Source organism: Lepisosteus platostomus, chromosome 7, assembly GCF_059453375.1.
Source record: "Lepisosteus platostomus isolate fLepPlt1 chromosome 7, fLepPlt1.hap1, whole genome shotgun sequence".
Classification (NCBI taxonomy): domain Eukaryota; kingdom Metazoa; phylum Chordata; class Actinopteri; order Semionotiformes; family Lepisosteidae; genus Lepisosteus; species Lepisosteus platostomus.
In genome coordinates, this window is record NC_142617.1 from 3,490,009 (window position 1) to 3,512,462 (window position 22,454).

General features: G+C 37.4%; 1 protein-coding gene across 2 annotated transcripts in view; it reads right to left on the reverse strand.

The window, feature by feature from the left end:
• Positions 1 to 22,059, reverse strand: part of gap43 (growth associated protein 43) — a 39,641-nt gene extending 17,582 nt beyond the window's left edge. The window contains exons 1-3 of one of the 2 annotated variants that reach the window (XM_088638503.1): positions 21,802 to 22,059; positions 4,956 to 5,571; positions 2,706 to 4,480 (exon numbers count right to left, since the gene is read on the reverse strand). In XM_088638503.1, the coding sequence (XP_088494629.1) occupies positions 4,470 to 4,480; positions 4,956 to 5,571; positions 21,802 to 21,831 (657 nt within the window). In that variant the 5' untranslated portion in view covers positions 21,832 to 22,059 and the 3' untranslated portion in view covers positions 2,706 to 4,469. Of the gene's footprint in view, positions 1 to 2,705; positions 4,481 to 4,955; positions 5,572 to 21,801 lie in introns of those variants that run through there. The other variant, XM_088638502.1, reaches the window with a different exon arrangement.
• Between the last annotated feature and the right edge of the window lie 395 nt (positions 22,060 to 22,454).

Consider the following 22,454-nt stretch of genomic DNA (forward strand, 5'->3'; position numbering starts at 1 on the left):
CAATGTGATCAATATGTTTTCTGTCTCCTTGGCATTTGTACAGGATTTCAGCTGGCTGTCAAGGTGATGTCTGTGTTTAAGAGAGGTGTTGTGACGAGCCACTGTGCTGGGCCACCTCACACCTGTGCAGGAACAACTGCCAGAAAACGCAAATATAATATAAACTTCTTTTCATCCTTTAAGGATGAAATAAAAGTCAGATCATGATATAGATTCTGTTTGAAGTTATGAAATCCTCTATGATTTTTAGAAGATTTGTTTCTGTCCATTTCATATTACATCTGTGCATCATTTATGTATTTTCAGTTTTTTTTGTTCCAGGATCATCAATAGGTGTGGTTATAATTAAAGTTCTATTCCAGGCCATTTTACAGAAAGGAGGAATGATTTAATTGGATCTCTATTGTGTTGCAAATGTCATTCGTTTTATGAATTTAAGCATTTTTAGAAGAAAACGATGCAGGGTCCAAGTGTAAAGTCAAATTAGGTTTATCAGGAGTCAACACTAGACAACTACATTGCTGGGAAGGACAAAAGAAAACTGCGGAAAAATTCTACAAAACCAGGACATTGATAGCAAAAGAACTCTGATCTGGGAACACACATTAAAAATGTTACTAATTATTGAAGACATATGCTTCGTTTTCATTTCAAAAGGAAACACACCAATGACCAGAGCCAAAAAAAGAGCAGATTGCATCGTATCTTCATGCCACAGATGTGTCTGAGCCCTTCTCCAAAGGAAACTGCCCATCCAGATACAATGTGATTCAGGAACAGCAGGGGAATTTGCAAGCACCACAGCAGGGAATGCCATCAGCCCCTGATGGGAACTGTTTCAGCCCCTTAAAATGACTGAATTAGATCAATCTTAGCCCTGATTTTAATAAGTAATGTTAATTTATTTTACACCACCCAGTGCCCTCACTTACAGGGACAGGAATCCAACTCAAGTGCATTTACATTTGTTCTGTGTGGTAATGAAACCCCCATGTCCTACACATAATATCTATGCCTGCCTATTTCTATTTATATGTGATTATAGATTTCTCTATGTGTGTAAGATGTTCTTAAACTAAGGGGTAATTGCATGCAGACACAGTATGTCCCAGTGATTCATTGAGTGCACTAATATATCAGTTGATTGGGTCATAATTAACTTAAAAAAGCATTTATGTCTGAATACAGAATACCGACACTGAATACAAATAAATTTAGGTACAGTATGTGTACTAAACGTTAGTGTGTTCTATAAATTACCTTTTTTATTAATTAAAAATGTGTTGGATTAAACAAAATGTTCATCTGTAAGGCTAACATTAACTTTTCAGATTTCAGGTAACATTTTCAAGTGTTTCTACTAGAATAGAATTAATAATATGTCTTTCCTATTGCTTCTATTTTTAAGCATTTTATATCAAACCAGTGAATATCTATTCATTGTGTTATTTTTGTCATTATTCAAAATCTGTCGATGTTGCCGCTATAGTTACTACAGAATATTTAATTGATACAGACTGTTTACCACGGCCATAGCATTCCAACAGTAATTATTCAGTGTTAGAAATTTTCAATTAATACAGTGCTTGAGCATGATAGTCTACCTGGCAAAGACACAGTCAAGCAGTAAGATTGCTGGAGAAAATGTACTATGCTGTCTTGTGAACTACACCTCCACAGTATTCTATCAATGATACCTGTGTCTGTCGGGGGGACTCTCAATCAAGTGCAAATATTATTAACTATATATATATTAAATATATTCACATATAGTGATTAACATATAAACAGAAATAAATAGGCATACATTAATATTTGTGGGGCCCTAACTGAACATATATTGGTTTGGGATCTGTTTAGAATGAAAAATCCCTTTATGAATGCAATGATTATTATTAACTCAGCTCTCAGTATCAACCTTTTTAAAATGCAGCTTCTCATTTGAATAGATTATACAGTATACTTTATGAATTTCAGATATAGGATAGATTTTATATATTAGATACTGTCACACAAACCACAAACAGACAGAGTTTAGATTTAGAGCTTCTCTTTATGCACCAACAAGAAAGCTTGCATTGAAATGAAATGGTATATTTTAGAGTACGTAGGCTCCCATTCACAGAAATTAGAGTCGTCAGCATAATAGATTTTCTGTAAAATATATATATTTGTGTAGCATGAGGCAAAAACACATGCTTATAGTAGTGTTCCTGTGGGAGCTATTTATGAGGACTAAAGAAACAAACCAATATGTTATTTGTAATTGGTCCCATTACCTTAAAAATAAGAATCTTATACAGTAGGTAATTCTATTTCCAGGTAATAGTGGCCACAGTAAAAACTGAATATTGTACAGATAAGCACGTCTGCTGCATAGCCTCATTGCATTTACTGTATGATGAACCAATACAGTACCTCTGGAATTAATAAGATATAAAATTAAAAAAATATATTATTGTGCTTTTCCGGTAGAGTTAGAATTAGAAATAGAGTATAAAAACGTATTTTCAAAGGTCATTATTTTTTAACTCAGGCTATGTTTCTTAACATTTTTTCCATTTTTAATTGTGATTACAGAGGACTTGAATCCACTGCGAGAGTAATATGTTTGTGTCCACTCATGCTGTAGTTTTAAGGAAATATCTTCTTTACAACCTACAGTATCTAACCTCAGTGATTTTCAAAAAGAATAAGAATAAGAATGAATTTTCTATAGTACCTTTAATGACACAGCATCTCAAGTTACAATAAAACAATCAAAAGACTACAAATTATAACAGTAAATTTAACAGGCAGCTACATAAAACTTTGGATGCCATTGATGTTACCATAAGCAACACCCAGCAAGACGTTTCATGAATGTTGCTGACACATAGTAAAAGAGCAATTGAAATGAACAAAGCATAGAAGCCTGTGGTTTATCATTCCACTGCACCAATGTAATGGCACCTTTCTACATCAAGAGGTACAGCCGATCAGACGTGATCTTGGGCAATATTAGGCATTCACATTTTCCGCGCTCTCTAAATTGTCACAAAGTTATGGATCGAACCAAGAAAAGGTACCATTTGGGTGTACTGTTAGCAAAAGCTTTCAAGCTTCAGTTTTGATTAACACCAGCTATGAGATAAATTGCCCTATATTTTGTAAATGGAAAACAATTCAACTTCTTTACTCCACAGATGTGAAAAAGACTGAGGAATGTTGTGCAAATAGCTTCTTGGGAGCTGGTTCCTTTTATGTGGTTATCTAGTGTTACCCTTTCCTCTTAAAACTGCATGCAAATCAACTGGAATTCCAGGTCTCTGTGTTTTTACATTCAAAGGATAAGAAAATGTATGATGCATTGAAAATTAAATTAAAAAACAGATCTGAAAAGCAGTCCATGCCACTTCAAAAAAAAAAACCAAGATAAAAGAAGAAGATCATTTTGAAAGACAGAAGGGAACAAAAGAGAAAATATACAGTGACAGCTTTTGAAATGGTGCTGTTATAGGAAGAAAGTGGTGCTGTTCAAAGGTTGATATGCATGAGCGGATCAGGTCTCTATGTGTGCGATTACCACTTAAAGGTCTTGACACGAGTATATGAAGTGTGTCAAGCTATTACAAAAATAAACACCAACCCACCTGAGACTCATACCAACTTCCGATTTTTATTTTTTCTCAGAATGAATGTAGTCTTGAAACACATTGGATATTATTAGAAACCTGCACTATAGATGTTGAATTCTAATAGGGATTTTCTCAGTTATTGATTTTACACATGGGTTGATGGTAAATTATTTGCAAACACCAGACTCTAATTACCATATTGCCATTTTAATTATAGGCCCATTTCTCTGACTACACACTATACAAAATGTTGGCTAAATAGCTGAAGTTGCCACACAGACAATTGCACCTAACTAGAGATAAAGTTATAGTTTTTTTGAACATTTAGTTCAGCTGAATGAAACAAAGTATGTTATGATTATACTTTTAACATGTTTTCAGTATTTTTTTATACAGATAGATTGCAATTGTTCTTGTGACACAGACATTGCGATGTCTGTAAGTTTACATTTAACATAAACGATTCACATTGTTAAAATACCCAGGGCGTGCATTTCTCCCCTGCTGTATTTTGAAATATTCTCCAAAATGTTCATGCGATTGTGAGAGGTGCTATTCTTTAATTTTTGCATCAATAATGTATTTCACAGGTTAACCCTTTTTGGAGTTTGTCTTATAAACTAGGAATGAGGTACACAATTAGCCCACATGTTCTCCATGCTCCATATAATTCCCTAAAGCTCCAAGAAAAAACGTTAAATGTCACAAAAGATCACCTTTGCCAGTGGCATGATAAAAAAATCAATCATTGTATATGTGCTGTACTATATTTTCACATTCCGTCTCCTCTCCAGGGAAAACTCTTCTTTCATCCAAATGCAAAATCATTGCACACAGGCCTCTTCAGACGAACTATATACCATCTGAGGTTTAAAAGGAAAATAAATCAGTATTTTCAATGTAGGTACTGAGGTTAAACCTTAATCAGAAATGTTGTTTTACATCTCAGATGCATTCCCCGAAACCCATGGTAGTCTATTAGTCAATTTATAGTTCATTAATATATAGTTTAGTGCATTGTGTTTTAAAGCATTTTTAAACAAATGGTAGAGGTTAAGCATGAGTATGCTTCCAGCAGATTTTCCTATTAATTGTGCTTTTTGCTTTTTTTTGCTGGACAGCACCTGTGTGAATTTTGATTGTATGTTCTTCTTTTCCCTTTTTGTAGAAGGAAAGGTCCACATCTAATTTGGTTTACCTTGGAAAGTACATTCTGAGCATTTACTCATAACGTTAAGGAGGATCTCTGACTTCTGATTGACTATGGGCATATAGTGTGACTTATTTGAAAACCCTGGGAAAGAACGTATCCATGCAAAACGTGGAACACAGCCTCACCTTGTTTGTCTTGTGGTTGGTTAGAATCAGTCTCTTCGCTTTGGACCTTGGGTGTCGTCTCACTGGCGTCAGCAGCAGGCACGTCGGCTTGTTGGGGCTCCTTCTTCTCCGCGGGTTCCACAGCATTTGGCGATTGGGCACTTTCAGTGGAAGCACTGGTGGTGGTTGCACTTTCCTGGGCAGGTGGGGCCTCCTTGTTTTCGCCCTCTGTCGCCGCCGCTGCCTTCTCTTCGGGGGAAGCTACGTCCTTGGCCTTTTCCGAAGGGTCCGTGGCGGCCGCAGGCTTGGCCTCCTCCTTGCTGGTCTCCGCGGCGTCGGCTTCTTCCCTTTTGGCTTCAGCATTTGCTGTGCTGGGCTCGTCCACGGCCTCAGCTGCCGGCTCCTTGCTCTCCGCTGCTGGGGAAGAGGCCTTCTCTTCCTTGTTTTCCACGCCGTCGGCCGCTGCCGCCGCCTCTGGGGCGGCCGTGCCATCCTCCTTCTTCTCATCCTTGAGCTTTTTCCGGATTATATGTCCGCGGAAGCTGGCCTGAATTTTGGTGGCCGCCTTGTGGGCCTTATCTTCAGGTTTGTTGCCATCCTGCTCGATTTTCTGGTCAGCCTCTTCATTCTTCTCCACCTGCACGACATCCAGGGACAGTAAGCCATTGAAATACAATACCTACCAGAGATGTTGAGTGATTGAGTGAAAGTGAACAGAAACGAGACATGGAGTGGGAATTATGGCAAAGGAGAATATGCTGAATTAAGGTTCCATGAGCCAATTATAGCAAACCTGCTATTGTCTGATTCCTAAAAAGAGCAGAATTACACAAAGCAAGTCAGAATATCTGTATTATTGTTTCTGCGTCAAACACTAGCACCTATTTGTCACTGTAAAGTTATCGCAGTAATTATTTTCAGCTTGAGAACAATACCACAATTTCTCCAGATAAGTCAAAGAATTAGCTCCCTTATTTGGAAAATTAAGTTTGTATTGCTAAGATGTGATTAATCTTGATGAAGTTGTACCCATTAGTAGCTGAGGAATAAGATACAAGCACATCTGGGATTAATGATTTAATAGGATGAAGTTATTTTAGATTCATCAGAATTATCCAGTAGGCAGTGATTACATATTCATCTATTTAATCTAATTAATTAGCTGTTTGAGAAGTGCTAAATCCTTCACTCTCAGAATATTTTGATAATGCTATTTTCCCATTCTCTAGATAATACTTCACTATAATTGATTTTTTGAAAAAACAGTTACATGGGAATAGGTATGCCAGAGAATCATGGTGTAATACTATCTCAGTTATTTTGAAGTCAGTGTGATATGCAAGCCATATTGCCAGAAAGACAACATACATAATTAGCGCCTTTCCTATAGTTACTTATGAGGACTTCAATTCATTTCCCTTAAAAAATGTCGTTCCGCTTTCTTTTCCAGATGATACAGAAGGAAATACATGGAACCAGTGGTGTTGATAGAGCTGAGGCATGTTATCCTTAAAAGCAGATCTGATATGAGCTTGTGTTTTTTTCTTTCTGGAAGAGAGGATTAAGCACCACAGCTTTGCCCGGCGTAGGGAATAGATGTAACTGTCTAGTCCATTTTTACTGATGTCAGTGAAAGATGTGAGCTGGAAAACGGCCGAACCACACGCTCCCACCTGGTGCTTGCAAGTTGCATTTTATTCCTTGTGAGGAGGGGAGTCCAATTTATTAAACGTTTATCACCAAGCTTACACCTGCTTTTCCTAAACACGCAATGACACAACGAAGTGGAAAAATGTCATATAATCCTTCAGGTTCCCAATTTCGAGTCTTCACAGGCGATGTACTCAGTTTTTAACGTTTGAAGTCTGTTTCTAATGCTCTGTGAAGTGTAAGAAGGTTAGTGACAGACAATGCTTCGTGAGTATCCTGTAAGTGAGTGGATTGGGCAACAACACACAAGTGTTTTAATGCTTCTAATGGCAATACAAAATGAAGGGGGTCACTTCAATCCAAATTGACCAGCTAGTTTTGCCCTCTCCTTAACTTCCAATTATTTATTTGGTCATTTTAATACTGTAATCTCTAGATAATTTCAGATGATCATTTTAATGATTTTTTTCATTGTACTTATGCTAAATCCTCCATATACTGTATCTAACTGATGCAATAATAATTAAATGAATTATATAATTTTTGCAGCAAAATGACTGGAGCTTATTTCAGAAATACAACTTTTATTATTAAGAGCAATAACACAAAGTCATGGTACTGTATCTAAACACTGCACTAACATTATTGGAGTTATCAATAGTTTTGCAAACACCTGTCAGCAGGTAGTGTAGATTCATTGATGGATGGAGTCGCATGAAAATTCAAATGTAAATTTCTCATTCACTGGTCAATCAGTAAATTAGGATTCAAACCACACTATTAGAAGGCACTATATGCAGCTGTGTTTCATTTTCAGATGGGCTTTGAATTTTCCTCATGTAATCTGAACCTTTTATTTCTCTTCTTCATGTGTGTTACAAGAACTCAACCATTATTATGTTTGCTTAGCCAATGTGGGAAATTCATATGCTTTCATCCTTTTAAGATTCAAACATGGATTGCCTAGGTAATGGAAAAGGCAAAGAAAAGAACTCTAGAGTATTTATTTTTATCATTGATTAATCAAGAAGCAATTATAAAAATGGGTGAGCTTCAGCTGCTCTTGATGAACATGAAGGCACTTCTCAATGAAATAGTATAGGACAAAAAGGAAGACCTCTAAACCAAAGATCTTATCCATCCAGAAGGGATATGAATGTAAAACTGCAGACGTGGGCTGTGTTGTCTGATAGGCTCATCAGGCATTATTACAGTCTATAAAAGCTTTCGCTTGGTGGCTATTATTTTGAAAACTGATTACTGAACAATGGAAGTCTCACAGTGCCAGGGCTATTAATAACCTGTAGTAATGATGGTTTAGAACGGGCCTGGGACTGCCTGCGCTGCAGAAATGCATTCATGGGAGCAGAAATCATTCAGCATTTCTTATATATATATATGTTTTATATACTCAAATAATTACAGGAGCGTGTTGAAACTTAAGAAGAACAAAAAAAAATTAATTCTTATTATTGATGCCCACAGTCACATAAAATTTTGCTGAGGGCATTCCAACATATAACAACTTACCACATGACTGCAGTGCTGAACATTGTTACCCCAGACCTTCCATGAGTGTTACACTACAATCAAGCCCCTGAGCTATCATTTTCTATTCCTAAAGAGGGCATGCGTGCTAGTCTGCTTTATTACATTGTGTCAATTTGATACACAGTTGTGATATCCAGTGTAAAATTGCTGCAATAATTTATGTCCTTAGTAATAAAGACTGTGTAACTGCAGGGCAAAGTATTGAATTTAGCCCTGAGCTTTGGAGGTGGTGTGTTGGAAGGAAGGGTACCGTGTCTGGTACTCCATCCTGAAGAAGAATCCATAAAGCTAAAGATAAGATGTGGCTTAAATCACTAAATTTCCAACATCAAGTGCATAACTGATTCATTTCTGTATAAATATTAGTGAAATGATGAACTCACTATCCCAAAGACATTTTCTGATACATTCCCATTATAATATCATTCTGCTACACAGTGTGTTACTGAAGCACACTTCTTCATGGCCTGTAGTCGTATAGTCTGATAAAGACCATAGGTCACCATTACATTACCATGCCATACTGGTAAAAAATAATATATCAGTCCATTTTCGGTAATATTTTTTTTTCAGAACTACTGAAAAACTGAAGCAGTACTGTAGATAAACAGCTTCTTGAGTCGTTAAAACACTACTTACAGTATATTTTCTTACACTCGCACCGTGTCTGAGATACACGCAATTGCAATCACACATTGCACAGAATTCAAGGATTGTTGGAGGTGTCCATCTCTACATCCCTTAGATGGAGACATTCCATTGTGGATTTGAAGTTTTGCATAACCTTATGGATATGAGGTTGGAGTTAGACCATTGTTCTTTCCATTCAGTTTTGGCAACTATGATCCCAGCTGGTTCTTGTGTGTTATCACTGCAGATTCTAACTCTTGGCCTCAAGCAGGGTCAAAGGTGTGGACCGACTTCATGCTGCAGCCTACAGATTTGATGGAAATTTCCTTTTGCTAAATTGAATTACTACTTAGCAGAACAGGAGAGTAAGTGGATCTCATTATCTACAGAAAGAGCAAAGTATCAGTAAATCACAGCAGCTCACTTCACTGATCCACCAGTGCAATGGCTACAGGAAACAAAATGTCAGTCCTTGTTTATTTGAAAGTACAGCAGAAACACAATACATTACATTACTGTTAAAAAGTGTGATACGATTAACACTTCACCAGGACTGTCTCTTGGCGAAGAAAAACTGGTGATTTTCATTCAGCTACGTTTGCCAGCAGATGCATGGTTGAATATAAATGAACAGACAAAAAGAATACCTGGTCACAGGAGAGAGTACAGCTTGGGAGATTTTTTTGCATACACTGCTGGACAGATGACATGCAATTTATTTTTAAAAATAACTTTTCGGTTTTTGTAATTAAATGAATAGCATAGAATGTTAACAGCACAACGGAGGATTGGGTAAAAAGCATCCTAAGTAAAACTCGAGATTAAAAGCAAGTTTCACGCAGTGAAAAGCTACGCATGTTCTCCATGCTCACTTGTGCTAGAGTCCCCGTCATTCTCAGAATCTGGGGTTTGGAAGAAACAGAAGAGCTACCAGTGATCTCTGCTTCTTGATTGATCTTATTATAACCCTGGCTTTCAATATAAACACAAAGGAATAAACTGGAGGGTCATTCAGCCTGCTGAGGTATGTTGCCTTTATTGTCCCAACCTCAAGCTGGCATCTAATTGCATCACATATGCTGTTGTCCCACACTGGCTCTACAAGGCGGAAACACGCAGCACTCAGTAATTGCTGCGCTTGATATATTGCAATACGCTGTCAGTTATTACATTGTTACAAATGGGGAATGTGATGAACCTACAAAATAAGGAGGTTATTAAATTAACATGCACAAATCAGGTTCTGCCACCAATCTGCTCGTCAAGCAAGTTTTAAAGATTGATAATTTCACCCCTGAAAGTCAGCATCTACAGTAGATAAGACTAATATTCATTATACAACATACATTGTAAGCAAAAGCTACACTGTGCACAGCTCTTTACAATTTAGTGAGGTGGAGGATGGATGCTCCTTCGTTTTCTCTCCTCCTTCTTCCTTTTTATAAAGGCTATTCCTGTATTTACACTATGTACCATAGACTTAATGGTAGAGACTTAATAACCTCACTTGGAATGTTCGTGTCAGAGTTGAATTTTATATTTCAATATGGCTGATTTAATGCTTTACCGGTGACTTTCTTTAACTGGAGCAACACCTTTTGATCAGCCCTGTCTTCCTCCATGCTGACTTTCCTCATGATTCAATGACAGCTATGTAAATTTAGCAAAACAGTCACCATTGTCTTAAATGTTCAGAATGAGATGAAAGCTGGAAGCATACAAAATTTGCTAACCTTGCTTTATCTTTTTCTTTAATCTTTTCCCCAGTCAAAACAATATTGATCAAATACAGTGCATTTATCATTTGGCATGTGAGTTAATACTTTTAAAATCCTTTTTTCACAGCTAAAGCAACAGCAGTGTTTTTTGGCCTTGTGTGCAAACTCAAGGTAAGCAGTCATCAATTCAGGTTTCTCAAAAAAAGCAACTTGGTGGCTAACATAAAAAAAAAATTCCTTCCAGATGTATGCTGTATAAGCATATAATATATTAATTCAGGTGGGTAGCTGTGTCAGCAGGCGTAGGCTGCAAAGAAACAAGTAATAGGTTTATTCCATGCTGAAAAGAGAAGAAAGAAAACACAATGTTTCGGCAGTGGAGACTTCTTCAGGTGTTCCTCGCACCTGAAGAAGGCTCCACGGCCGAAACGTTGTTTTCTTTCTTCTCTTTTCAGCATGGAATAAACCTATTAATTGTTCCTAATATATTAATTAAAATATATATTCCAATTTTAACCTAATTTCAATTTATTACGGTTAAAAACTCCCTTTATACTACTTCTGCATGATACACATTATCCCAGTGAGAAGAAGCCAATGAAAGGCGCTTTGGATCAAAGTGTCAGCCAAAGAATTTACTGTAGCAAGTCAGGAGAATAAAATACTGTTTCAGATCTCCGGATACCTGGATTAAGATTCCTGCTGGTCGTCAGTGTACAAGGCCTGCATCTTTGCCTGGGCAACACTCTGGCACCCAAAGCACTTAGGGAAAGGGGCTCCTCCCTTTGGTCCTGCTTGTGCCCCACCACCAGCACGTACATCTAAACACCGTCTCTTGGCCATCGATCAGGTTTACACTCCAGGCCTTGACAAATGGGGCCAGTTTCGGCTTTAGAAATCGAAAGATACTTCCCACTGTCAGCCTTTAATTCCGTGAGCGCCGGCCTGTAATAAATGGCAGGTGATTCAAGTGCATCAGGACTTGCGTGCGGCGGGGAAGATTCAGCATGGAAGTGCGGCCCACGCCAATTAGCATCCTCCCCCTGAGGCCCTGATGCAACCTGAGCACTGCCAGCTGGGGGAGGGGTGTCAGGCCAGGACCTCCCCTCCCAACAGAAGATCAATGACCGGAGCAGGGGCCACCTTATGAGGACATACGTTATACTAACAAGACAAACACACTGTAGTGTCCATGAGCACACATGTGCCGCAGCAAATGCAAAACAGCACTTTGGCACATGAAGCTGGATACAAGCCTTGCTAAAAGCACTAATAAGCAGATTGTAGCCTTCAGCACAGCATTGTACTGTAAAAGAAAGGTGTACTTGTTTTGTACAGTTGAAAACAAATACTAACAAATAAAATATTGCAAATCACCCAAATGTGCCATTTTAGTTAATATTTTAAAGAAGACACTTCTCATGAAATAGATTAATGAATAAATAGAAATATATGCATTTTCAGTCCTTGGAATGCACTCATTCAAATGGTGCAGTACAGAGCAATTGAGTGAATATGATAGACGCAGTGTAATGAATCTAATTAGCTGTCAGCCAACAGACATTGCAAGGAATCTAAATGATCAGATAATTCCCCCAATTAGTTCTGCAATATTATTTGCTAAAACAACTGCAAATATTAGTGTTGTTTAAAAAAATAAATAAAACACTAATTCATGACTGGTGCACGTAGACTGTTCAGCAGAGACTTTCTCTTTCTGACATTGTTGTTAATTATTCTGTTTTTATTAATGCACATTCCTGTGGGTTTTTCAGGAATAAACACTTGAATGCTGCCTCTTAATTTGAGAAAGTGACACGTCTCACTGTCATTCAAAGCTACACCACCTAGGGCTAAAGGGAGGAAGAGATAGAAGAGAGAAAATAAAAAGGCATCATTTCAAGATGAAGATCAATAACTCACATTCCCACTTGAGCTCTGAGATTTGAAGCTCATCAACCCAATGTTTTTGCAAAGCACAGAAGGTTAAACATATTTCTGCAGTATATTTGCTTCATTAGAGAAACCCCTTTCCCATCTCAGCTTGAAACAAATACGTTAAATTTTAATTTTAAGCAGAAAATGTAAATGGTGGCAACTTATCTGTGTGGCTGACAAAAAGATTTTTGTTCACTGTTTAACAGTGAGATTGGATAGTGAAATAATCAGAAAATCAAGCAATCAAAATTCAAATCAAAAAGTATATTTTACTAACAATCTGTGAGTGTGATTTTTTAATAAAGCTGTGGCAACACATGTAACCTGATTGAAACATCTGATAGGATAATACAGTGTACTGCATAGCATGGTAAAGACATATTGAAATTTCCATTTGATTAAGGAAAAAATGAAACCTGATCTGAGCAGCCTTCACCAGAAGGAATAGTTTAAAATTATTAAGAAGGGGAATTAGTCAGAATCTAAACCGAGTGCCTGACAGCAGGTTTAGGAGGAGAAAGCTGGAAAAGAAATAACCGGGCCTGAATTTGGTGTGATGCTTGCAGCAGGAAGTGAAGCTGACAGAGCAGTGGGAGAGACACTTCTCTCTAGGCGCAGTAAAGGGATGCCTGCTGCTGGCTTCCCCTCGGCTGTTAGGCAGCCCTGCATGTGTCACAGACATGAATGATGTATTCAGATGTTTCATTTTCATCTGCACCATACAGCTACAATAAAAACCCATTCATGTTTATTGGGGCGGAATAGTAGACGGAACTGTTTAATATATAAAGAGATACTAAAGATACTTTTCGCTATTTTAATCTGTACTGCTTTGTAAGTAGGATGTGTTGAGACAGCTCATTCGGTCTGTCACCTTTTGGAGGAGACGAGATCCATTGTTTTACCCAAGAAAACCTGAATTATTTTTGTAATATTTATATTGATTAATATATTTATATTTCAAATTTAATAAAGCTAGGAAATGTACTGTAAATAGCTGGGTCCTGGTAATTAATATAATTTGGCTTTTTCCTTTCTCTAGCTGTTGCTGTTAGTAGCGGCAGTATTAGATGAAATTTTTAGTAGAAATTTTGTTTAGTTTTCAAGTCAAATGGCTTTTTTACTTGTGTATTTAGCAGGTAGATAAATTAAAATGTATATATGGGGAAATTTCAACACCACACCCAAAAGGTGAGATGAACAAGTTCTGCATCAGTTCTCCATTATTCTCTTAGTTTAGACTGGTAGCAGTTGGGTTTTACTATATATCCATTTAAAACATGTAGGGCTACACCTTTTTTATTTTAAAATGATTAACACACACATCCTCTCCAAGCCCCAAATACAGCATTTACACAGTATAATTTCTTTGCTTCACTGTAAAGCCAATTATATTCAATTTTTTTTTTTCCTATAATCTGCAATGATGTTTTTTCGGATTGTATTGTGTCATATTAAGAAGCCTTCTCCACAGCCGAAACGTTGTTTCCTTTCTTCTCTTTTTAGCATGTAATAAACCTTTACCTGTTCCTTTGCAGCCTACGCATGCTGACGCAGCTCCCTACTTGAACTACTTGTGTCATATTATATATTTATTGAGGTTTCAATACGTTATCTGTTAAGTAAGGAGCTAGTATTGTATATCAACAGAACTTTAGTATATTTAAATAAATCATAGCCTAGCCAATAGCTACAAACCCACAGCAGAGCTGAATTCAACTGCTACCCCAATTAACATTGAGGAAACATTGATAACATTGACACACTTTCCACTGTTAAATACTACAACTGGTGAATTCTAAAGGATATTATTCTTCACATTATGGTGATAAGATCTTTAGATGTAGATTACATGCTTGAAGCATTACGAAGAAAGCCATGGACATTACACGAATGAATGATCTGATCCTTGCCAAGGATTCAGGACAGCAGGCATTCTCCACTGCGCCCTGTTACAGCACCTGGGCTGGTTGTGAATGCAGCTCGACCATCTGTTCCCATTTTGTGAATCTGATCACCTGGATCAGCATTTCTAAGAAAGCAGAGCATTACTTACTGACAGATCATGGCTGAGAAAGAAAAGTGTGGAGACTTTTATCTACACTGTGCCCTGGCAGTAAAGTCTTTTATCAGTATTAATTGAAAGATAATTAAAAGGACACTGTTATGTGATGGTGTGTGATCTATTATTAATAAAGTCTTTAGAGTTGAGTCAATATGCTGATTTTTCTTCCCTCTAGAAGCACCATGTTTGCATTACAGATTTTTGATTTTTCTTTGCTTTAACCGCATATCAAGGCTGGGCTTAGCATGATAGATTAAACCTGAAAAATGCCTGACTACAGACTACCTGTACTGGTTTGTATTTTCAATTCAGTGGGAGGGAGAAATTCTCTGGGTTTGGCACTATTCTAATCTTTTGGTCCGGAACCTGGGGCACCACCCCTCTCCCCATAATCATTACAAACCAGAGAGATGTGTGTGTGTCATGGTTCCCAGTCAGATGTGTGGGGACTTATTTATTGGGGACTGCACATGAGGTTCCCATTGCAAATGGTCTTTTCCAGGCTTACAGAGCAACATGTAAAATCAAGGCTCTCACTCACTTTTGACAAGGCCAGCCATTCTTCTATGAATTTTTTTTCGAATAATTAATAGCAACATAATGTTTAACAGCTAACTTAAAAAGGCCTTCTAATTTCATGAAGCCACTTATTCCTGGCCTGTGTCACAACAACCAGGAACCAGACTGGACTACACCCAAAATGTGCAGGACACACAAACACTCGCTTTAGAGACACAGTATGACTGTGAAAGGTTAGAAGAAAAAGACATCTCAAGAAACGATTGAGAACCCATGCTGTGTAAAGTGCATTACATTTTTTGAAAACTGTTTATGATAAAGAAAAATCCTAAACAAATTTATGAACAGAAAAAAAAACACAATTATGTACCATGATATTTTACTCTATAGGGCACTAAAAGATGAGATGCTAAAGTCCCTTCACCAGCTATTTGATCTATTTGTTAATAAAAATTAAAAAATATTGTTTCAAAATGTTACTTTTGCCGACATTTTAATTGATCACAACAGTAAATGAAGACATAATTCATGAAATTTTTAGCTGAAATAAATTGCTACTTAGCAAGGAATATGTTCAAACACATCTTCCAATGCTTCCAATGCATGAGAGAGGAGATGTTCCAGGCCAGAAAACTGGGATGTAATGTGAAACAATTTTGGTGTGAAACTTTGCGTGCAAGATGAAATAACGAGCATACAAACAGCACAACTGCAAGTGCCAATCCACTGGTGGACCAGTCAGTGGAAGCAGAATCAGTGTGTGCTTCTGGGCAATTACTTAACTGGCAGAAAAAAGAAACAATGTATACTGACACACAAAGAAAATGGAACAGTGTACATTTTATATCAATAGTTCAGTCAGCACTTTCTTAGTTCTATACATGCATAATGCTTAATGATGGTTACATTGTAAATAGTGAGGAGATTGTGATTAAGTATTATTGCTCCTTTGGATAACAAAATACTGAGCTCCAGTCCTGTAATTTCACAGCAATGTCAAGTGCTTGGTGTTAATGTGAAAACTGCAAGAGATATGGCCATGTCCCTTTTGCATATCTTGAATGAACATGAATGGCTGTTATGAGCATTATTGTATACAGCCTGTCTGGGAAAGAAGATGCCAGGAGATCTAGAGTTCTGCTTCAACTTCAACAGACTCATTCTGAGAGTCCTGTGATGGCCATGACACATCATGGAAGGCAGAATGGTAAGCAAACACTATGTGGCTGCACGTCGTCCAGTCTATCTGCAGAATCATTTACAGGCTGTAGTGGTCAGAGCACGAGCAATTCCAGAACATATTAACCCACACATCAACAGAAGTTCTGCATGCAAGTGATTTGCATACTCAGAGACCACTCATGGGAAATTGCTGAGAAAGGAAATCACCATCTTCTGTGTTTCCAGAGAACCTCTAGGGTGGCGGCAGAGAACATGGTGGAGGTTTATATTCACTAGTTTTGCTATTTTTATCCTTTTTAGACCTGATGAAAGATACTGTGTGTGGAAATGTCAAGATGATCATAATGCTGACTGCAGTTTTATTCAAGCTAACCAGCGGAACAGTGGAAGTACAGTATGATAATATAAGATCCCATTTGGTTCTTAAACCAGCAAGCCAATACATAGGTGTTTGTTTTCCGGCTCCTTTGACAAGACTTCATCTTCAGAAAACGGGGTGACTTTAGTATTCTTGTTGACAGTTGAAACATATATTAGAAAGTTCAGAATGCTATTTTTACCATCTATCTAGCCAAGCATTGCATGGTTAAGGTCATTGCACTACCTGTCCAAGTTAAAAACATTCATACCTGTATGTGTTTTTATTTCACCAAGATTACTCTTCTATACCATCCCAATTACTGGGGTATCCTCCTAGCCATTAAGTAGGCTTATTGTGTCCACAATATTGTAGTTTGCTCATTAAAATTACTCTACACCTGCATATACAGTAGATTCAGTCCTTTCTACATTGCAGGTGCTCTCTGCGAGCTTTACCTGCTCATGTTTGTGGTTTTGAATGATGTGACTCAAGGTTGTTTTAAGAATCTACTGCACGCTCTCAGAATTGTCCTGCTTTGAATCTGAGATGCAGTGGGCGAATGAGCCTTCTTGTGTGCAGGACTTCGTCCAGGGAGTTCACTGCTCAAACCCATTACAGCCTCTGCCACCGGTGACATTTTAAAGACCCGTCTTCTATCTACAGCTTTTAATGTGTGATTTGGTTTTACTTGAGGTCGTTAATCTGCTGAGCTTCTTTTCCACAACTTTTCATTTCCTTCTATTATGTATTACGGTTGTGCTACTGTTCACCACTTTGCGTTTGTTGTACAGTATCGTTCTTATTTTGTAGCACAGTATCAGAGTAGCTCATACTGGAGCAGTAAATCAAGTGATAAAGGATCTGTGCTGTTAATGTATGAATCAACTTGATTTTTGCAAATTTAACAGACAGCTCAGTGAAGGTCCTGCTCTTAACACCAAAACGCAACCAAAAACCACGTGGATCAAATTAATTTGTTAGTAGGAATGTAACAACTACAAAAGATGTATATGGTCTTTTGTGGATGATAGCTATTTTTCTAGTCATTGACGTCACAGATGCCCAAGCTGCTGTCCCAGCTGTCACTCAGCTAATGCAGTAAAAATATACAGTATAACAGTTATATATTAATTCCTGTTATCCTACATATAAGTGAATATACAAATGGGACAGTAACTACAGCACACAAGACAGCCCACGCATTTAAGAGATGTAGAAAAAATATTTATCCATCAGTTACTTATTGATAACATTGATAAATCCCATTGCCTTCATTCTCTCATTAGCTTTGCTAAATTGGATTTTTAGGTGTCTTTGTCCGATCTTTATACTCTGTTTTAAATTAGAGAGGTAATGAAATCAATTTGAACAGCAATAGCATTATGCACTACAGTCCAATTGAATGAATGAATATAAAGTGCCAGTGTGATATTCATCACGCAAGAGGAACCGAGAATAGAAAATAGATTTTTTTGGAAAAAACTTTATCCACCAGTATCTTTATATACTTTTCTCAAACTGTGAACAAATTGGATTTCCACAAAGAGTTTGACACATGTAGCAAAAAGCTCACTAGAGCCTTTGTTCCTGTTAAAAAGATCAAAATAGAAAGAAACTTTCCCTGGGGAAGGACTGTTTCTGCTCCCAGGAAGTACACAACATCTACACCAAAATAACTGAAAAAAACAACATTTTGGAACAAGGCTTAAAAAACTGAGCTAAATTTCCTACCACCTAAACTTCTCAAAACTTAACACATGTCATAATTTGGAAATGTGCAAATAATGAATAAGCTGGTGGCTTTAAAGAACCTGATCCTAAACATCTTCCTAAAACAGTAGAAATATCTTAAATGGATCAAGCTGTATAAGGATTATTTCAACAGGCCATGTTGGTGCTGGTGTCTCAAAGCTAGGATTTCCTAATCATGCTTTCACAAAGGATAGTTAAGATTTATTTGTATTTAAATTTTTCCATTTAAATTTGAGTTCACACCACCGTATAGCAAGAACATTTAAAAAAATAATAGCATGTAGCTTAAATAATAATGTCTTATGGTTAAAGGCTGTGTGTTTCTGTTAGCTTTTTTTTCAAAGAAGATACACATTTATATTTAATTCTACAACTCTGCTACATACATATGAAAAATGAATCACAATATTAAAATACATGTCACCGATGTTGTGTACCAGTATCATAAATATGAAAGTAAGTAACCATCTAGCCAGAATCATTTAATCCTATCTTCATTTTGAAGGAGCATATTGATTTGTAACCAGGCCATTATTGACACTTCTCATTTTAGTCCCTTCATTGTCATGTAAATCAGATAAAGGTAAAAATGATAAAGAAAATTGCAAGACTCCTACTGTATGTAAGGCCCATTTCTCTTAGTGCTTCCAATGTGAAAAATACCATTCGTTCGTAATTAAAAGAGTTGGGGGTTTCAATTAAGACAACCTGCGTACACAGCATTTTTTAAGAAAAGGTAGTTTAGGGACATTGGTATGGTGTTGATTTTATTGGGGCTTAAATTCCTGTGAGAAAACTCAGCATCTTGAAGCCCTTTGTCTTTACAGTGGGGACTAAGTGAGCAGGAACGCACCACACCCTTGTGTAGAGGCTGGGCTTTCCATTAAAAAGGCTTGGGGAGCTTTTTCTGCAATGACATCTTCTCGCCCGGCTGAGGCCTCCAATGGGGACCTCATTGTGGGAGACAGCAGTATTAAGTCACACCGAGTGCTAGAAGCATGCCAGATTTGATGCTGCTACTGGGAATTCACATTGGTTACAAATCATCCTACTGCCATTAAATGGCGAGAGACAACATGCATGGATCAGCTTTCATTTGCTTTTCTGCATAGACCCTCTCCCTCTGCTTTCTGCTGTATTAATCATGTGCTACAGTATCCGATGAAGAAGAGGTCCAGAGATTCTGTTAGCATTTTGGGTGTTACCGTAGATCTTGATGTAATTCTAATCCTTGTTTAGGATTAGGTTAGCAAGGTTAGGAGTCCCTGATCAATAGCAGAACATCACAGTTATTCAGTTTCTCTTTTTTTTTGCTTTTTGTTTCAGGACATTGTACAAATGAAGCTTATATTTTTTGCATATTAAAATTAACAGATCCTTAAAAAAATGTTTCATGCTTTACATTAATGTATGGATTGGATACTGTTTTGGTACAGCCACTTGCAGTTTTTATTCGGACATTGAATTGTTCAATTTGATTGAAACAATGTGTTTTATGAGAGTATGTGAATCGAACGCGTTGCCAGAGAATCAATGCAGTCTGCAGCTGAAGCCCTCCATGTGCTGTGTGCTGTATAGTGTGCCTACTCACACTGCACCACACCCTTTCTTCCAGATGCCTTCTGCAGGAAAAAAGAGCAGGGGGCTTGATCACATTGTCCTGGAAAGATTTTATGCTGATTTGTGTTAGGACTCTAACAACATGGTCAAACAGTTCTAATTTACAAAACAGCATTTTTCCTTCTTATTTCTTTTCTATAAATGCATGTATGAGTACATACTTTTTTAAAATGAAGATGTATAATAATCTTGGAATAAACCACTGTTAAAACTTGATCTTCTTTTTTCTGATTACTTACTTACTACTTTCTCATTATTAGTTTCTTATTTCAGCAATACACAGACAAACTGAACCCAGGCTCAGCACCTCTGCCAGGAACAAAGGTGCCACACCCACCCTTCAGATATCTGTAGTCTCACCTCAGCCCTCTCTATCTCCCACAACTGCAACCTGATGGATTTTTTTCCTTCAACAATGAATACTGGGCTAAGTGAATTTACAGCTGCATTTCCAAATTAAATGAGCTGTTAAGATGCTGTTGAAGCTGCATTGCAATTTTGGCTGTTATGCAAAAGCAAAAAAATTTCAGTGAATTCTTGGATATTCAAGAACAGAACAGGAATTCACATATACAATGCATAACTTTCTTCTTAAAAAAGAATGTGACATCTTTTTTTAAATAGTGTCTAATGTTAAATGCAGTATGGGTACACTGAAAGAAAGATGCCTCACCCATTCTCTTGCAAAGTGCACTGCATGACTCATACCAGCTGACATTTAAAAGACAATCAGGTGTGCTATAAACCCTCCAATATTAGCCTTGACATTTGGCTCTTAAGTGAAATGGTCAATCGAGCATTGCAATTTTAAAGCAAACCCAGGCATCTGTGATGAAAAATGCACCATGTAGCAGTTAAAGTAAGAAATGGTCATGCACAAAATCACACTCTTTGATCCAACAATTAGCAAGCATCCAAAAAGTAATTTGCAGATACAGCAATGTACATAAATTAAAATGGTAAACCATTACAAATTAAATCACATATGAAGACATTTTTCAGTTCTCAAAGATCTGCCCTATGCTTCCACAATGCATATCGTTTTATAGGAAGCAATAACCCTAATATATGAGATGCTAATAAAGAGCAACACCCAAAACCAGATGCAGGTATAATGAAGTTATTCAAGATCCTAACCTAAAGCAATAATCCTGCAAGACATTGATTCATTTGTCCACGCCTGCTTCCCCAGACTACCACCAAGTCCTGTGCACGTACATTTTAATTCAGATATAATTTCTTTTTTCCCATGTATGTTTTACATGTGATACTGCACATTACAGTATATTACTATTGTAATGTCAATTTGCAATCGAAAGGTTTACTGGTGTTTTCAACTTTTACATCTCAAACCTGAGCTGTGATATAGCTCAGTAAGAGGGGAGAATCGGAAAACATTAGCATGGTTTTCTAAAACTGATTTGTTACTATTACTTTACTGGTTACTGAACATTAGGAACGCTAATAATAACGGGAGGTGTGGGTGATAATCGTATAATTCAAACAACCTATCAGGCACATTAAAATAAATAGGACTAATATTCATTTTGTAGATATACTGTAAAAACCCATACTGTAGAAGCTAGGTTCACAAATCATTTTAAACATGCTGCCTACTGCTAATACCGGCACAGCAAACAGTATGTCTGCCTCAACCACAAGTACCAGAAGTTAATATTCCAATATGACTATTTCTTCCCTGAATTATTTCTGAAACAGTGTACTGTCAATGTAGCCTGCAATCTAATGTACAACCATTAACAAGCATGCTTCTAAAAGATATACATGCATTATTTAACAAGAATGTCAAATATTTTAAGAAAATAAAATGAATACATGTAAAATGGCAGAAGTCACATTTTAAAGATCTGGATCAGTTACCTGTTTTGTTCTCCTAATGCAGCACAACATGATTGTAGTATCCTCCTTTCCTTTCTTTTCCTTCTCTCCCTGTTTCTCTCACTCTTTCCTCCCTCTCTCTCGCTCTCTCTCGCTCGCACTCACACACACACACCCTGGCTGTATCAGCAGCTGAGTCGCCTAATGCTTTTACTCATCACAATTTGCGCACACACTCTCACACAGTCTGGCTCCCAGCGCCTCACTGTGACTTGCTGGCTTACAATGGCTACAAGCCCACCCCCTCACCCCCTCCTGACTGAGCTGAAACCCACCCAACCTTCTCCTCAATCCCCTCCTCCATTGCACATTTACCTACTCCCAGAGCTGCTACCCCTCCCAGTCTTGCTGTCTTTATGAATTATTGAATGCCTCCAATCTGGATTCAGACAATTCACATTTTGCAAGCTTTTTAAGGGGTGGTGGCTGTGAACAAATCCTGTTCAGGAAAAGGGGTATCCCCATCTAAATCATTTGATAATTTTGGAAACACAGTTGGAGCTATTTAAAATGTCTATGACAATATACTGTACATTATATTTTTAAAGAAGCAACAATACAGCCCTCTGTTGCAATTACCTATTTTTACTGCTTTATGCTGTAGAGTTTTTGCAAAACACTTCAACAGGAATCAA